This window comes from Fonsecaea nubica (genome assembly GCF_001646965.1).
Source record: "Fonsecaea nubica strain CBS 269.64 chromosome Unknown Scaff1, whole genome shotgun sequence".
Classification (NCBI taxonomy): domain Eukaryota; kingdom Fungi; phylum Ascomycota; class Eurotiomycetes; order Chaetothyriales; family Herpotrichiellaceae; genus Fonsecaea; species Fonsecaea nubica.
The window spans coordinates 894421-910859 of record NW_019173674.1 but is presented as its reverse complement, the minus strand read 5'-3'; the positions used below and the strand labels follow the sequence as shown (position 1 = coordinate 910859).

Below are 16439 nucleotides of genomic sequence, written 5' to 3'. Positions count from 1 at the left end.
GATATGGTTAAAGGAACAAGAAAATGCAATGGAGTACAGGGGAACGGCAATGCTATGGCGCTTCAAGATAGTGAAAGCCTATCGAGGCCAAGAGGGGGAATTCGTTAATAGGGGCGAGACTACTCGATCTCACTCATCGATATTCTATTGTCAGAAATTGGCAATATATTATCATCATCTCCTTTGTTGCCCGCTTTTGCTATAAGCCGAATGCTTCTGAGCTCACGGGAGCCATCTGTATCTCGTACTGACCTGCATATAAAGTTCCCTTGTAACACATCGACTTGACACACCGGTGATCGTCCAGATCCGCCAAATACCTGTAGAAGTTTCAAGACTAAGGCCCCTTTGGCCATCACATGTATCCTGACGGTTTAGTGGTTTGAGGCCCAGACAAGGAGATTGCGACACATTAACATGCACGTTCCCCATTAAATCATGATCAAACTGAAACCGGTGATCGATGATTGGTGATCGTCGGTCGGTGATGCAGGCACAGATATGCTAGACTAACTAGCTGGATAGGGAGGAAAGATAGCTATTTATTTACATGGTATTTAGCTAGTTCCATTGTTGTGGTGTTGAGATATAGAGAGGTAGATAGAGACACACACAGACATGTAGTCAGACAGACTAGTCGTTTGTGCCGCCGCATAGAGAGCTCATATGTGACGTTTGAGGGAGAGAAGGTACACAAAAGGAGAGAGGGAGAGGGGAGACAGAGGCAGAGGCAGAGGCAGAGAGATTGCAGACATATGGTTGAAGGAGAGGAGAGCAGAAAATGGAGTAAAATGATGATGGATGACGGGTAATGCAGCCAATATCCATGACCATCGTCACCATCACAACTTCTCGTCCCTGTCGAAGCGATGTTGCACGTCGACGACGGTTTCGTCGCCGCTCCGACGGCCGTTGGAGCCCAGCAGCCGGCCCTGGGCGTCGTGCTCGCGGTCCCACGCTTCCAGCTGGTCCAGGGGCACCTTGACGAGCTTGTGCGTGACCTCGCCGCCGTCGAGGAGCACCTTTTCGTGGCGGATGCGGTAGCCCCGCCAGCGCGGCAGCAGGTACACCCACAGCAGGTAGTAGGCGGCGCAGGCGACCAGGATGCCGATGCCCGTCACCACGTAGGTCGCGTACCAGAAGCTGACGTCGCCACCCGTCGCGCCCCCCGTTGGTGGATACCACGGCATGATCAGCATGTACAGGTTGACGGCGATGGTGAAGAGGACGGCCACGTGCCACGCCTGGAACCGGTACGCCTTGGATGGCGGCGGCACGTTGAGCCGTCGGCGCTGAGCCCGCACAAAGTAGATGCCCACGGCCATGAGGAAGTTGAAGAAGGAGCTTGGGTAGTTGGCCAGGTCGACGACAAAGTTCTATACCCAGAACAACAAGAGAGGGACGATTTGGTCAGCCAATTGTTTTCCTTTGAGGGATTGAGTCTCGGTTATGAGTTCTGTCAGGAGGGTTGACTTACGAAAGCGTCGCCCGCGGGAGGCGCAAGGATCATCAGCATCGTCAATGCCCATTTCACCGAGTAAGGTCCAAGAGGAGTGCCGAACGGTCGAGTGCTGACCCAGAAATCTGGGAACGGGAGGGTGCCCTGCCTGTGCACGGAGTTAGTACACCAAAAGAGACAGCCTTGGGTTTCTTATTCAAGGGACATCGAAACATACCGACCACACTCTCTGATCAGTCTGGACTGGCCCAACAATACCGCAATCAAGTTGCCAAATGCGCTCAGGGCGATCAGGAAATTGAGACCCCTGACGGCTCCGCTTGACCCAAAGACGTGCTGGAAGAACAGACTGGCGGCGATCTGCGACGACTTGACCAACTCTTCTTTCGGGACCGCCGAGAAATAGGCGATGTTGGCCAGCATGTAGAGCACGGCGACGATGAGAAGCGAGAGGCCCCCCGAGTTGCGAATGGAGCGGACCGGGTTCTTGACTTCATTCACGACGTTGAAGGCATTCTCATAGCCGGCGTAGGAGAAGATGATTTTCACCAGGGCATTTGTCACGCCGTATGCCGAAGTCGAGGCCCCTTCAAAGCTGGAGAATGCGTCGCGGAAGTTGGCATGGGGATCTGGCACTCGAGAGACGTTTCCGCCGAGGACTACCAGGCCGGTGATGGCAACAAAGACCAACGTCAGCAGTTTGACGACACCGATGGCGTTGGAGATATGGTAGGACCACCTGGTTGAGAAGGCCACGAAGAGGAATGCCACAGTGTATCCGGCGACGGCCACGCCTTTCAGCTCCCAGGCCGTGGGGGTAGCGCCATTGATGCGATACAGATACTGTGCGAGGACGATGGCATTTGAGGAGCTGAAAGAGAGCAGCACGGACTGAATCGCAAAGGTAACTGGGAAGAGGTATCGAGGGCGCGGGTAAGCCTGTTCCAGGTAGACGACTTCGCTGCCGGATCGGTTCGGGAAGTAGCTCGCGAATTCCAGATAGACGGATAGAGAAGATCCAGCAATGATGAAGCCAAGAAACCAGTAGATCAGAGCAAGCCCGACGCTACCTGTGCCCTTGAGAATCGACGCGGGGGTCGAGTAGACTCCAGTACCGACCATCTTGGAGAGGTTGAGAAACAGAATGGTGACCTGGCCGACATGATAGCCCAGAGGCGAACGCGTCTCGACGGGAGCCCCCGACACCTCCTGGTAAGATGGCTCGTTGCTGTTCTCCCCCTTTTCGATGGCATACTTGAGATTCCCTTCCGCGAGGAAGGTTGTAGAGTTGAGATCGTTCTGCTCGTGGACAAGGCTCGGAGGGTCGGTTCGTTTCCACTTCAAGGAGACCATCTTGTCAATAATAGATCAAAGTATATTCCCCGGGAGCGGAACGGTACGCAACTGGATCTCGCGCAAGAGAGGACAAGTCCATGATCGGGTTTTCTTATATGCCATTCTCAGGTCGCCGCCCGTGGCAAAAGAAAGTCCTCACGCAATCGCATGGCGCGACATACCTGGAGCATTTCCTGAGCTGATGGCGTTGTTGATGTTGCAGCACATGCACGATGCACGATTGTCGTGCTTGACCAGGGGTATGGCGTTGTTAGACATCCCACTTGATCCCAGTAGCAGATGCCATCCTCGGCGTGGATCATCGTGTGCTCTAACGACGTGCCCAGCGTAGCAGATGGTGCAATATGCCAGCATTTGATCCTCCTGCCCCCCAATGATCCTGGCCAAGGATGCCCATCTACTATTTTACAAGGAATAGAATGCATGGAGTATAGAAGATGGACAATGCACAAGAGCAGTTATGCGCGGCAGGAGGAAGTATGAAACCTCACGTTCTCTCTCCAAATCATCCTATGAACAAGGTATCGCCGATTTGCCATGCGCTGGAGGGAGGCCAATGGCCGATATCTATTGAGTGGCCTTCTGGGATCCATTGCTAGCGCTTCGAACATATGGGTCCAAGGGAAAAACCTGCGTGTCTGGGGTGACACCATGGTACAGTTGCGCCCACTTAGGTTGCAAGGCATTCGGTGTTTCCCAGCAAAACTCTGGGTCGCGAAGCCAGAGGCGAACGAGGTGGCGTCTGGCGACAACTGTTAGTACAAGATGCTCAGGTAATCAACTAATGAGTCTTACTGCTGCTCCTCCGTGTCCTTGAACCCATCACGAGCGTGGAAAACTGCCAAATTGTTTACGTACTGGATGTCACCTTGCTGAAAATCCAGTTCAACGTTGAAGCGTTCTCCCAGAAAATGAATCGCATCTAGAGCTTCAGCTTGTGCTTCAGTGATCGGAGGGATTGCTGTTGACCGGGGCAGGGCACCAAAGCCCGTAAAATATCTTCGAGCATATTGCAAGATGATGCGCTCCGGGGTCTGGGTCGTAGCGGGTTGATAGAACAGAAGGGGTTTGGATATATATGGCTGCTCAGGATTTCCAAAGTTATCGGCAACCCAGTCTTGAGAAAGCGTCTCAATGAGATCTGGCCTATTTGCTGCCAGTTCATTGTAGACTCGCCAAGTGCTTGCCAATCTGCTTTTGCCCCCTTCTGCCGCGGGGCTCAGGCAAAACAATGAGACAATGTCGCCAGTGTCAGTGTGGAATACTTGCTTGTCCGCAGTGTAGGCGGGGGCCCCGATGCTAGCCCTCTCTTTGCTTGCGCTAAGGTCTTTGATATGACCGAGGACCACATCGGCGGGCTCCCCATTGTAGCGGCTGTCCTGGCGCGCTCTCAGAGGAGCAATGTGCGATGAAAGACCAGCATAAAGAATGAGGTTCTCCTCTCGAGAGTATCGTGTAACAGGAATACCCCTGACGACTTTGAATCCATGGCCGAAATGCAATTCGCGCGAGACACCTCGTAACTCCTCGTGTAGGGTTGGTAGAGGGAAAGTCTCTTGGTCAATGTAACCCAGAGGCTTCTTCAAGGCTATAACAATGTCAGTACACCTGCCACAGATACACGGCTGACTGACATTTAAAATGTGCAAGGGCATGTTCCAATTCCTTGATATGCTCAGGCTTCAACACAAATGTCCAATCGAAATCTTTTGCAATGGAAGCCCCGTCCCATACGAAGTCTGACTGCAATCGTCGTGGGAAGCCCGCAGGGAGGGTCTTGGTCGCAAGCGTCTTTTCTGTTTCAAGTCTGCGCTTGACCCGAGCTTCATACTTGTGAAAGTCGGGCGAGTACTGGATATCAGGCTGTCGCGTTGCTACTACCGCTGCCGCCGCCATGTTGACGATGTGATGCTGACAATATTGACTCTTGTCATGGACGAGACAGGTTTATATCGATGGGTTGAATGACGCCATCAAATCGGTCGATGGCGTGGCTCATATAGGCGGAGGTCGGTTTGATTCGGTATGGCCACCGAGAGTGAAAGTCAGCGTATAATAGATGGTGACCTTGGAGGCCTCCACATTGCGTTGGACCAGCCTGAGACCAGACTGTCTTGGTCTTGAGGGGTTTGTCGAGGTTGAGAGATGCTTTCGGGAGACTTGATGCCAATATGTGACTTTAAAGCAGCAAATACTCTAGCCCAAAAACGGCTAGATCTCAATGCGCTTCCCTGCGTCTCTGGATTTTCTCCCGCAGCTCGATGCAGTCAATCAATCACGAATTCTTCATCTTATTCCATCTCTCCAAATTTCGCTTAGGCAACCACAGAAACCCGCATTTCGACCAGCTAGCCACGGTCACGGCCGTCATTTTCATAAAGGGAGTGTAGCCATTCACGACCGAATAATTCCTCGACGTTGCGGTAGAAGCTCTTTCCAGACAGGCAGCCTTGGAAAATAATATCACTAGCTGAACTCGAACACAATGTCTGCATCTACCACTCCACGCGGTCCCCCTGACGTCTCGGCGATGAAGACGCGCATCATCACCCACATGAACGCAGATCATCAGCTTTCCCTTCGTCTCTACCTACAACACTACTCCCATGTCCCTTCGCCCGGTACTGCCTCGGCTCAAATGTTGGATATCACCACAGAACACATGATTATCTCGTCAGCCTACGGACGACATGTTATTCAGTTTGAGCCTCCCATGAAAAGCCTGATGGAAGCCCGGGAGAGACTCGTCACGATGCATGAACTCTGCCTCAAGCAACTAGATTTGTCTGCCATCGTGGTGAGCAAGTACGTGCCACCGGATCGGGTGTGGCAATGGGCGTTGTCCGGACTTTGTCTCTTGATTTTCACGACATTTCCTTTTCGCGAGTCCCTCAAGTCAGAGTCGGGATCGTGGATCTACCAGGTATGGAGCCTTGGTGGCGTAGCGCCCTGGCTGGCCGAACTGAGCTACACACTAGCCCCAGCGGTGCTAGGTGTCATGGTAGTTGTCCATGGCGGTGAGGCGGTGTGGTTCATTCAGAGAAAGTTGAGGCGCCACTGGGTAGAGTGGGGATCAGCAGCTTGGTGGTGCTGGGTCGTTGACTGTTGTATCGAGGGGTTTGGATCTTTTACCAGATTTGACCGGATAGTGAAGACCATGGAGATGGAGAAGAAGGGTGGTGGTCAGCATTGAAAGGATCGTGTTGGAGAGGACGGATATCTGACTGTCTGGCTGGGAGGGTGGGGTTTCTTTGGTCAAAGGGTCTAGCCGATGTGTTGTGTAGATAGGTTGGTATACTCGCTACTCTTATCGACCCGAGGATTACGCCAACGCATACATGACTTAGCTTTTTACGATCCCCTCCGGCGGTCCTGAACCCATGTACCGAGTATAGCTACCAGATATTGTCTTTCCCCAGCAAGGATCGGGGTCATGGGTGGGTGGTATGATACCGGGGGAATACCCCGCCATCCTCTCCCGCCGCCCTATCACGGACATATTCTGCCTGCCATCTGCCGATCGGCCCGCAATCTAATCCGGAATTGGCGTTGCTTGCAGATCTTGGCAGGGACCGTCTTGTTCCTTCGTTCGACTGTCCCCGTATTATTACTTTGTACATTTTTCCGCCTGAGAATCACCTTCTGAACCTCCCCCTGTCCCTTTTCCCTTTCACTCGTCTTCTCACCAGTATCAGAATTGATTCTCTGGTCTGTTAGAAACACCGTTGCCCTCATCGACAATGCGTTACGACAATAACCGGGATCCCGATTCGGGGATATCTTGAATCTGCAGGGGCGGAAGATTCCCCCTGTTTTCGAAGCGCCATGGAAAGTAAGGAACTTTTTCTTTGTGCCATCTCCTCTTTTTGGATGCTCTCTGACCCTTTGTGTTCCCCAGAACCACCGTCCTCCCACGAGGTCACTCTTGATGATGCCAGGGAACACAGGATCCTGCCGCGGGCCGCTGCTCTGTTTCGCAAACATGTCCTCGGCGTCTTTTCCGAGTTCTCCTTCATCAACTGGCACTACTTCTACTTCATCGTCACATGTTTGGTGTCTAGTCTCATTTTCTGGGGCTCGTCCACCCCAGCAAAGTCGGTGTCCTATGTCGACAGTCTCTTTCTGTGCGTTTCGGCCATGACTGAGGCCGGCTTGAACACCGTCAATCTCTCGGAGCTGAATACCTGGCAGCAGATCATGCTGTTTCTTCTCATCATCTTCGGCTCGGCGATATTCGTCTCATCGTCCATTCTCCACATAAGGAAACGAGCCTTTGAGAAGAAATTTGCAGAACTTGCAGAGCGGCGGATAAATCGCCTCCACAGGCCTCGAACATTGACTTTCTCATTATCGAGAAGAGATCATGTCCATGACAACGAACGCGAGGCTGCCGTGGCCTCTGGCGCCATTCGTGGGCGCCCTGTGTCAAATTTCAACAAGGAGGATGAGCACAAATCCTCGTCTAGATCGCGAGAACGTCCAGAAGCCGTCGGGACGCATGCAGACATACCGCGCAATTCGTCAGCAGATGGGACGATCGCTGGAAGCACCTCCAACGATCCCATTGCGAGCCACATCAGGTTCAAAGTCCAACACCCACCTAGTGAATACACCGAGACTCGGGCCCGGAATATCCGCCAAAGTACAAGTTTCTTCGAGGGAAGAGGTGTTGGTGCGCGGAGGCTCGACAATCATCCGCGCAATACGCAGCCTTTTGAATTCCCGTATTCGGTGCCAGAATCGGCCATCGAGGACGACCTTCCCTCTGAGGGTCCACTAGCAAATAAGCTCAACAAATACCTCGACACCCTCCATGGGTATCTTGGGAGGAACTCACAGTTCCACCATCTCAGCGAGAGGGAGAGAAAAATGCTGGGGGGCATCGAATACGATGCAATCCGCTTGCTTTCCTGGCTTGTGCCAACCTATTTTGTGCTGTTTCAGCTCTTCGGCGCGCTTGGTGTCGGCGCCTGGCTCACCGCTAACCGTCCCAGTACGACGCAGGAGAATGGGTAAGCTACCTGACACAGTCGGATAGATAGACAGCGAAACTGACCCTCGATGTAGTCTCAACCCTTACTGGACTGGAGCCTTTTTCGCTATTAGCGCATTCAACAACAGCGGCATGGCTCTCCTAGATGCCAACGCCGTCGCTCTGAACCGGAGTTACTACTGCCTCCTGACGCTTAGTTTGCTCATCCTGGCGGGAAATACCCTGTTTCCTCCTTTTCTGCGAGGCATACTGTGGGTGTTCAAAAAGCTAATTCCAGAAGATCATCCCTCGCCAGACTGGCAGAGACGAAGGCGCACCATTCAATTCTGCCTTGACCATCCGCGAAGGGTTTACACGAACTTGTTCCCGAGCGCGGCGACATGGTGGTTGGTGGCCTCGGTGGTTGTTCTGAACACTATTGACTGGGTTGCGTTCGAATTGCTCAATATTGGCAATGAGGTGGTAGACTCACTCCCAACAGGATTTCGAATTGTTGCGGGATTATTTCAAGCCTTTGCTGTGAGGAGTGGCGGATTCTATGTCGTCTCCATACCAGGCCTGCGTTCCGGGCTGCTAGTCCTCTACGTTCTCATGATGTATCTGAGCGCCTTTCCGGTCACGATGACAATCCGAAACACGAATGTTTACGAAGAGAGGTCGCTGGGCATCTTCGCGGACGAACTGCCAATCTATCAAGAGAACGACGATGCTGCGCGAGAGAACAAGAAGACAGGATTTCTGAGTGGTCTCCGACGGACCATCACAATGACACATGGCGGCCCATCAGCCAACACTCCTGTTTGGACTCGGCAAGATTTTGTCCGACTCCAATTGCGATCCCAATTGGGCCACGACTTGTGGTGGATTGCCATTGCCATTTTCGCCATCACTGCCATTGAGACGGGCCAGTTTGAGCGTGACCCTGTCAGTTTCTCCACATTCAACGTCATCTTCGAGGTGGTCAGTGGGTATGGCTGTGTGGGTATCAGTGTCGGCGTGCCGTGGAACAATTACAGCTTTTCCGGCGCGTGGCACCTCGCGAGCAAGCTGATCCTGTGCGCCGTTATGCTGCGTGGGCGCCACCGCGGGCTCCCTGTCAGCATCGACCGCGCTGTCCTGCTTCCAGACGAAAGCCTCGCCTGGGCCGAGGAGGAAGACGCCCACATGAGAACCTCGAGCTTTTGTTCTGGAGGGGCAGTGCTCTCGAGAGCGCACACATCTGCCATGACCTCCAAAGAGGCCCTGGCGAGGCCCAGAACAGCCAGCTTCGGTGCGCCAGGGCCGAGCATCTCAGCAGCTGACACGCGAGAGCGAACGATCGAACAGGTTGCGTGATGAGCCTTTCAGTGATCACCGTTACATCTCGCTCTATCCGAGCGGCAGCGGCTTTTTGTTTAGGCCGCAGGCAAAATGGGTTGCATACTTTCTGGGGGTTATGAGCCATTTTGGCTGTCGAGTCTGTCGTGACTCGGACGTTCATTTACAATCTGTCCTTGATGTTGTCACACTTTGAAGATCGCCTTCACCATCTATCTCGTTTTTCGCTTTTTTTTGGTTGGGTTTCTCCCACATCGAATGATCCATATTGAGCAGCACTTCTAGCAAGCGTTGGATTTTCCCCCTTTTTCTTCGAGGTTTAAAAGCACATACAACGTCTTTCGTTACCATCAACATACATATGATATCTACATGCATATGATATACTTTTCATCCGAATATAGATAGATTGACAGGAAAAATATATGTCTGGGCTATCCTATTCTATTCCAGTTTTTAGGAAAATCAATCAACAAACAATATTGCCAGTTGCTGACTCGGGAAGTATACGAGTTCTTCGGGACAGAAGGTGTAGGGAGGGAGGGAGTCGTGGAGATCCCATCAATCGGTTGTTCATTTCGTCAGAATAGACATCTATCTATCTGCCTGCCTGCCTGCAATTTTATACCTCGGACCATGTTTCTTTCGAGACTCTCCTCTGTCTTTGGATGATGGAACCCTTCAAGGGGTGTGGTGTGGCTACCGGCAAAACCAAAACCAACCAAGGAAAGAGGATCCAGCTTCTAGCATCTAGCCAGGTTGATTTGAATTCGATTCCCGTGAGAGATTTTCAAATGACGTTCTGCAATTGTTGGCCGGCCAGGAAGCGGCGCAGGTTGGCGGCGATCAACTTCTCTGCGTCCTGGGGTCTGCCGCCGGCGGCGTGGGGGCTGACGACGCAGTTTGGGGCGTGCCACAGCTTGCTGCTCTGGGGGAGGGGCTCGGTCTCGAAGACGTCGAGGGCGGCGCCGCCGATGGTCTTGTCGGAGAGGGCGGTGAACAGGGCGTCCTCGTCGACCGAGGTGCCGCGGCCGACGTTGACGACCCAGGCGTGGTTGGGCAGCTGGGCCAGGCGGTCGGCGTTGAGGGCGTGGCGCGTGCTGGCGCTCCCCGGCAGGATCATGACCAGGGCGTCGGTCTCGCGCAGCAGCTCCGGCAGCGCGTCCTCACCGTGGACCTCGACGCCGTCGCGCACACCCGCCCGGCGCGCCACCCCGCGCACGTTGGCGCCCAGCAGGCGCAGCATGGGCGTCAGCGTCTTCGCGATGTTGCCGAACCCCCACACCAGCACGTTGGCGTCGCGCAGCGTCGTGAACGCCCCCTTGGGCCGGTCCGGCTGCGGCCCGCCCAGGTGCGCCGGCCACTCGGGCGGGTTGCGCATCTGGTAATCGCGCATCTCGTGGAACTTGCGCGCCGCCACCAGCAGCAGGCCCAGCGTGTGCTCGGCCACGGTGCGGTCGTGCAGTCCTGACCCCGTCGTGATGGTCACCTTGGCCGGGTCGAAGCCCGCCGCGAGCACGTCGTTGGGCCCCGCCGCCAGCGACTGGATCCATTTCAGCGACTTCATGTGCCGCGCCGCGTGCTGGAGGTTCGTCGCCGCGTTCGACCACGTCACCAGCACCTCGGCGTCGAGCAGGTCCTCGGGGATCTCCTTCTTGACGTCGTACGCGTGCAGCGACACCGAGAAGCCCTCGAGGTCTTGCACGTTCAGGTGCAGCGACGTCGGGTAGAGGAGCTTCATCTTTGACGAGATGTGAGATGTTCTGCCTTGCCTTGCCTTTTTCTTGCGTACGCTTGGGACACTCAAGTGATGTGGTTGATAGTTGGTCCTTTTTTTCTCTGTCACACACTCTCTCTTCCACAATCTATTCTCCTTCTCTTATCCTGCTTTTCTCTTTGGTGTCCTGCTCTGCGGTCGTGAAAAATGATTCTGCTCACAGCGCACACACACACCGTGAAGGAAAAAGGTTGATAGAACAGAAACGATGACGAGATGTCTCTGTGACTTTGACTCGAATTGAAGGGAGGTCGGTGATCTAAATATGATGTAGATGGTGCCATAGCCTTTCTTTGTTGGTCTTGGGTGTCCCACGTCCCTCACCCGCCGCCGTCGGCAGATATCGGCCCTCTCTCCGCATAAGGAGCTGCGGAGTTCACCCAGTTTCTTTCTTTCGCTGTCGCCATCTTGATTTTCAATTGCCGACGGGCCAGTCAGAGGTATTGGAGGGGTCAATTGTCGGGAAACTTTTACGCGGGTAGAGAGGGAAGGGGTATTCTTTTCGTCTGAATTTGATGTGATGTAGTGGCGTATTGGTCGGAGTTTGACATTATGTAGCTACATATGTTGCCATGCTGCCATGTTGGCACCTCCACAGAGATGTATCCAGAAACCTGGACTGATAAGACCACGAACGGAGACATTTTGTCAGCTAGAAAACAAATGAGCTTCAAATTCCCAGTCGATTCCAGTATGCATGGGAACTCGCCAATTACCAGAAACCCAAACCAAAGTCTCGCTAGATCAGCTTTGTTCGCTATGCATATTCCGCCTTGAATGCCCTCGAAAATCAGTCAGAACATAGTAGATATGTCTGGGAGACCCAGTATCACATAGATGCCAGCCGAGTCCTGTATATGAGGCCATCGCAACCCACTCAGATAAAGCCCCCCTTTCTTTTCTTTTTTCTTTTGCCAGCCATTTCGTCCACATGTCGCTTCCAAGTCAAATTTATCAAATCATGACCATCGTCAGACAACGATGGCAGAAGAAACTTGGAACACCTTGTCACTGCATGTTCCTGTCCGTGTCTTCCTCTTTTGGTCTCGACACGGCAACGCTTATACGATTCTCACATGACGATGCATCGTCCCCCCTTCTTCCCACCACCTCCTTCTTTGGTGGGCCTCGAACTGGTTGGCATGGGTGTTTGACTTCTCGGCACCTCTTCACCTTTCTTTCTCTTTCCTTTCTTCTTCTTGCCAGATTCTGCGGAGGTAGGGTCTGATAAAACGCGTCCGTTCCCACTCTCAATTGGGCTCGGGTCACTTCCAGCCCAAACTCGGGCTCGATGAGTTGGTATGTGTTCATACGGCGGCTGTGGGACTGATTGAGTCTGGGTGATCAAAAATGGAGTTTGTTGTTGTGGGTGCGGCAGCGGCGGCCCCATCCCTTGCGCAACACTGTGTGACCTCGAACCTGGTTCGCCCGGCCCATACGAGCTAGATATGCTGTCAATAGTGTCGAGCCTGCCCATGCGAGGTCGCTGGTCTTGCATCGGTAGTGCGGCGTGTAGATTTGGTGTCGATGAAGAAATAGGAATTGAACGACCGCTTCCTCTGGAGTTACTCCTCATCAACCCGTTGGGCAGATTGATTGCTTTGTTAAAAGACGGAGATCCTGGAATTCCAGCGGCGCCCCATGCGCCTCGAGGTGGCGAGGGTGGCACGTTAGGACTGCCGCTCGACTCACGTGCTGGAGCCCCTTGATAGGCAGAGCCATAAGTGACGATTGGCGGGACTGGCTTGCGCAGAGTCTGAGAGACTCGACGGTCCAGATGAGCCATCTGGTCAGCTGTCGGGGGAACAATACTGTATGACCCATTGGTTTGAATGGTGGGTGAAAGTGCCGGCTGGGGAATCATAGAATGAAGAGCAGGACCGTCGGGTTGTGGCAGATGCATCCGTTCCAGAGATGTCGGAGTTGGTGGGACGGGGTGATTAAGCCGCGCTTGCAAATTTGCTCCAGTCAATGTCACGGATCCTGATGAAGACGGTTTATGAGATGAAGCCGCGTCAGAAAAATGCGGTACATGGAGAGGGGCGTTCAGAGGAGACGGACGATCCGATGTGTGTGGCCGCTGGGAGATTGGAGTCTGTTGGAAGGGTGAAGTTCGACCTTCATGCGACACCGGCCTTGATGATTCTCCAGATACGGACGGTACAAACGGTGCATTCACTACAGGTATTTGCGAGGTTGGAGTCGCACGTTGATACGTCTCCGGTATTGGAGCAAATGATTGATCGTTCATGGTGACTGGAGCACCATACTGGCCGACGGCATGCCTGGGAGCAGTGTCCATCACCACCTGCACTGGTTGAGGAGTCAAATGCAGAGGCTGAGATGGATGTTGCGGAGTCATGGGACTGCCATGTCCGAAGCCAGGGTGAACCTGCGGAGCATGGCCATTCTCGGGAATCCCTACCATTGGCATGGATATCCCTGCCATTGGACGCGCCTGGACCAAAGGTGAACCCAACGTCACCCCCCCTTGAGGATGCAGAGACCCAGTGGTATATGGTGGAGGTGGCGACTCCCAACCATCCTGCTGTGGACCAGGCGAACGGTGATAGATGGCATTGGCGGCGTCTTGTTGCTGCGCCAGAGGTGGTCTGGGAGGGTACCGTGCCGTAGAAAACCCAGCAGCTGTGGCAGATCTGTGTAAATTGGACGGGGCTGGTTGTGAGGGCAGTGGGTTTGAGTTGGCCAGAGCAATTTGTGCGTCAATGTCTAGTGCTGAGGAAGCCTGAGAGACACTTCTCAGGCGCGATCCCGGCGTCGCTGAAGCTGTAGTGACGGATCGACCGAGACCGCCTCTCATGCCCCCTCTTGCACGTTCCCTGACTGTTCGTCTTCTTTCCATTGCCACCTCAATATCCATATCACCCATTCGTTCAATGAGTAACTCCGGCTCCTTATCGCCCACCTCGATAGTCAATTCGCGGTCTGCTCCTTTGGACGGCGAATAATCAAAGTCGAGTATCGAGAGGCGCGAGCCGTCAACCGGCATAGTTTCGTCTCCCAGTTCCTCCATAAACTGATCGACGCCACCAGGGGCCACGACAACTAGCCTCTTACCGGCGAAAGCGCATGGTCTATCTTCGCACCTCTCCACCCATTTGGCCGCCGTGGCGCCGTCAAGAGTCTTGATTCGTTCACATTTGACGAACAGGCTTTCTCGCCAGTCGACCTTTGCTGCTAGCGAGTCATCCTCGATATCCTCGCTACTTCCAGATATCGAAGGCGAATATGCCATCAATGGTTCAATATGGCCCGTTGCAGAGGTAAGCGGAACCCTTCCTTGTAAGCGTTGTTCGTGCCGCTCGACGACCGAACCCATGTCTGGACTGACGTCCAGCTTTTCTGGGACGCCGTAAATCCAGAGACCGCTTCCAGCGAAGCCGGCCACAACAAGAGTTCCGCACACAGTCGCAGTGGGCGCAGTTGATGGCGCAGGCAGGCTAAATCGCCTGTTCGTCGTTGGGTTCAAGAAATATGCGACGCCGGTTCGGGTGTCATCAGTGCGGACGGCTCGGTAAGACATGAGGGTGTGATCGTAAGCAAAAAGCCAGTTGGCGTCACCCTCTGTATGACCCTGTAGCAACTCTGCGTGGCTGCAAATACTGCTAATCTGTGGAAAGAGAATCTGTGTGGTCCACATGCGACTGTGAACCTCTTTTGGCGACAGATCATTTTCGGTGTAGAACGGCGCAGTGATGACAACCGCCGAGGGTTCTTCGAGACTTTGGGTGCTGCCCACTAGCATCGATCCATCACCTGAGAAGCTCAAGATATCGACGCCTTCGCTCCTCACAGCTCGTCGGTCTGTGGAAAGAGCATTCGGTGCAAGGGAAAAGACTTCGACACCGCCCTCATACGCTGCGGCCAGGACTGTTCCTTCGGGAGCCAACGCGATCGTTCTCGGCGGATTGTCCATGACCAGCACCTGGATGTGTTTTACGCCATTCGGCGTCAAGTGATATACATTGGCTTGATGTTTGGAGGACAGGACGGCTAATATTGTGCCGTCATCAGTGATCGAAGCCGCCAAAGGCCGTCTCATCGTCTTCAGCTCATGGCGCACACTGATAGGATCTGTGACGGCGTCAATGACGTATATCCGTGAGGAACTGAGCGCGAGAATCGATTGCCCATTTGGAGAGAAAGAGAAGCGGAACGCTTCAGCTCCAGGCAAAGCGGCGGAGGAACTGGCATTGACGGATATCAGATTAATCAGAGTCTGGCGAGGTTGCAGATATGCCTCGAACAGATTTCGCCGGACCTCTGCCGCGAATTTTGTCTTGAGCCGATATAGGTCAAATTTCCGAAACGGACCGGTAATGACGGTGTTGGACAAGGCATAAGATGGACACCGAGATAGGTGATGGGCGTAAAGTTCTCGGTTTTGTGCTGCCCTATACCAGTTCTTGTTCAATATAGCCAATGACGCAAAGCTGTTGGCGTCGACCGTCCATAGTATTCTAGGTCAAGTTAGCATCGACGTCGGAGGTCGGACAAGCACTATTCTATTTATGGGTGGCGTACCTCTCCAGAACCTGGATAGGGAGGTTGTGAAAAGCGACAGCTTCCCTTCTCTGATGATTTGGCCCGATAGTATCTGGAGATTGGGGCGAGTCGTCGATTGCAGCTGTCCCAATGGTTTGGGATATACCTAGTCCGGTCTTATGACTAGGATCCTGCACATCTTGGTCCAGTGGCTGAGGGGGGATATCGTCCTCCCGCGAGATGGTCGAACCAGATTTCGATGGCGGATGTAGGGTCATCTGCGGCGACATGACAGAACGACCGTGGGATAGGAAGGGATCAAAAGGCTACACATAAAACCACGAGAAGGATGACATGATGATGGTGGCCTCAATATTGCATGGCTCCATGAACGCGTAAAGTCGCGACGGGCAGAAGGAAAAGCTTCCCTTCTTTTTGCGCCGACGTTGAGAGGCCTTGGGAATATGCGAAGTATATGTCGATCGAGTCGTCAAGTGATGGATGATGGCATTCAGCTGAAATCTGATATGATGGAAGGTGGCGATGGGTGAAGATTAAGGGTATCGGATAGCAGAGATGATGGATGAGAAAGGCGAATTGGGTAGTTCCGGAGAGGGTTGTGCAAGGTGGTCAGCGTGCGAAGTCGAATCTTAGCAGGGCTAGCGAGTGTCTAGTTTCCTAGGGAAGCTAGGAGCAGTTAAGCAGCCGTGGCAGCCACCGGCAGGCCAGGTAAGGCACGGTAAAGTTACCTAGGCGTGCTAGGTAATTAGGTGTCTAGGTACTCATGGGGAGGTACCTAGTCGACTTTAATTAACTAAGCCACCTTATTGTTGAGTTTTGCTGGGCGCCCCAGTACCCTCTCACGCCCTCAACCCCCACGAATACCCCCTAAATGTCCCAGCAGGCACCTGAAGAATTAGACGCGGTTCCATCCCCACGATGGTTGTTAGCGAGACTCAACTGCCAATCGCAGGGTCCTCTCAGTCCTTTAGGTTTCCTCTAGGCGACCCAGAGTGCCAGGCCACATGCCT

The 16439-nt window shown here is 53.6% G+C and overlaps 5 protein-coding genes across 5 annotated transcripts; 1 reads left to right on the top strand and 4 right to left on the bottom strand.

Moving 5' to 3' along the window:
* Positions 1-842: 842 nt before the first annotated feature.
* Positions 843-2812, bottom strand: AYO20_00331 (hypothetical protein; the record flags this gene model as incomplete). The annotated part of the gene is made up of 3 exons (XM_022638642.1): positions 843-1376; positions 1478-1607; positions 1677-2812. The coding sequence occupies 3 exons, from the start codon at positions 2810-2812 to the stop codon at positions 843-845; spliced, it is 1800 nt and encodes a 599-aa protein (XP_022505607.1).
* Positions 2813-3606: 794 nt separating this feature from the next.
* Positions 3607-4711, bottom strand: AYO20_00330 (hypothetical protein; the record flags this gene model as incomplete). The annotated part of the gene is made up of 2 exons (XM_022638641.1): positions 3607-4403; positions 4450-4711. The coding sequence occupies 2 exons, from the start codon at positions 4709-4711 to the stop codon at positions 3607-3609; spliced, it is 1059 nt and encodes a 352-aa protein (XP_022505606.1).
* Positions 4712-5300: 589 nt separating this feature from the next.
* AYO20_00329 (hypothetical protein) lies at positions 5301-9143 on the top strand (the record flags this gene model as incomplete). The annotated part of the gene is made up of 3 exons (XM_022638640.1): positions 5301-5620; positions 6754-7827; positions 7883-9143. 3 exons carry the CDS (start codon positions 5301-5303, stop codon positions 9141-9143), a joined length of 2655 nt encoding a protein of 884 aa, XP_022505605.1.
* A 772-nt stretch (positions 9144-9915) lies between these two features.
* AYO20_00328 (hypothetical protein) lies at positions 9916-10866 on the bottom strand (the record flags this gene model as incomplete). The annotated part of the gene is made up of 1 exon (XM_022638639.1): positions 9916-10866. One exon carries the CDS (start codon positions 10864-10866, stop codon positions 9916-9918), a length of 951 nt encoding a protein of 316 aa, XP_022505604.1.
* A 1108-nt stretch (positions 10867-11974) lies between these two features.
* Positions 11975-15698, bottom strand: AYO20_00327 (hypothetical protein; the record flags this gene model as incomplete). The annotated part of the gene is made up of 2 exons (XM_022638638.1): positions 11975-15383; positions 15448-15698. 2 exons carry the CDS (start codon positions 15696-15698, stop codon positions 11975-11977), a joined length of 3660 nt encoding a protein of 1219 aa, XP_022505603.1.
* Between the last annotated feature and the right edge of the window lie 741 nt (positions 15699-16439).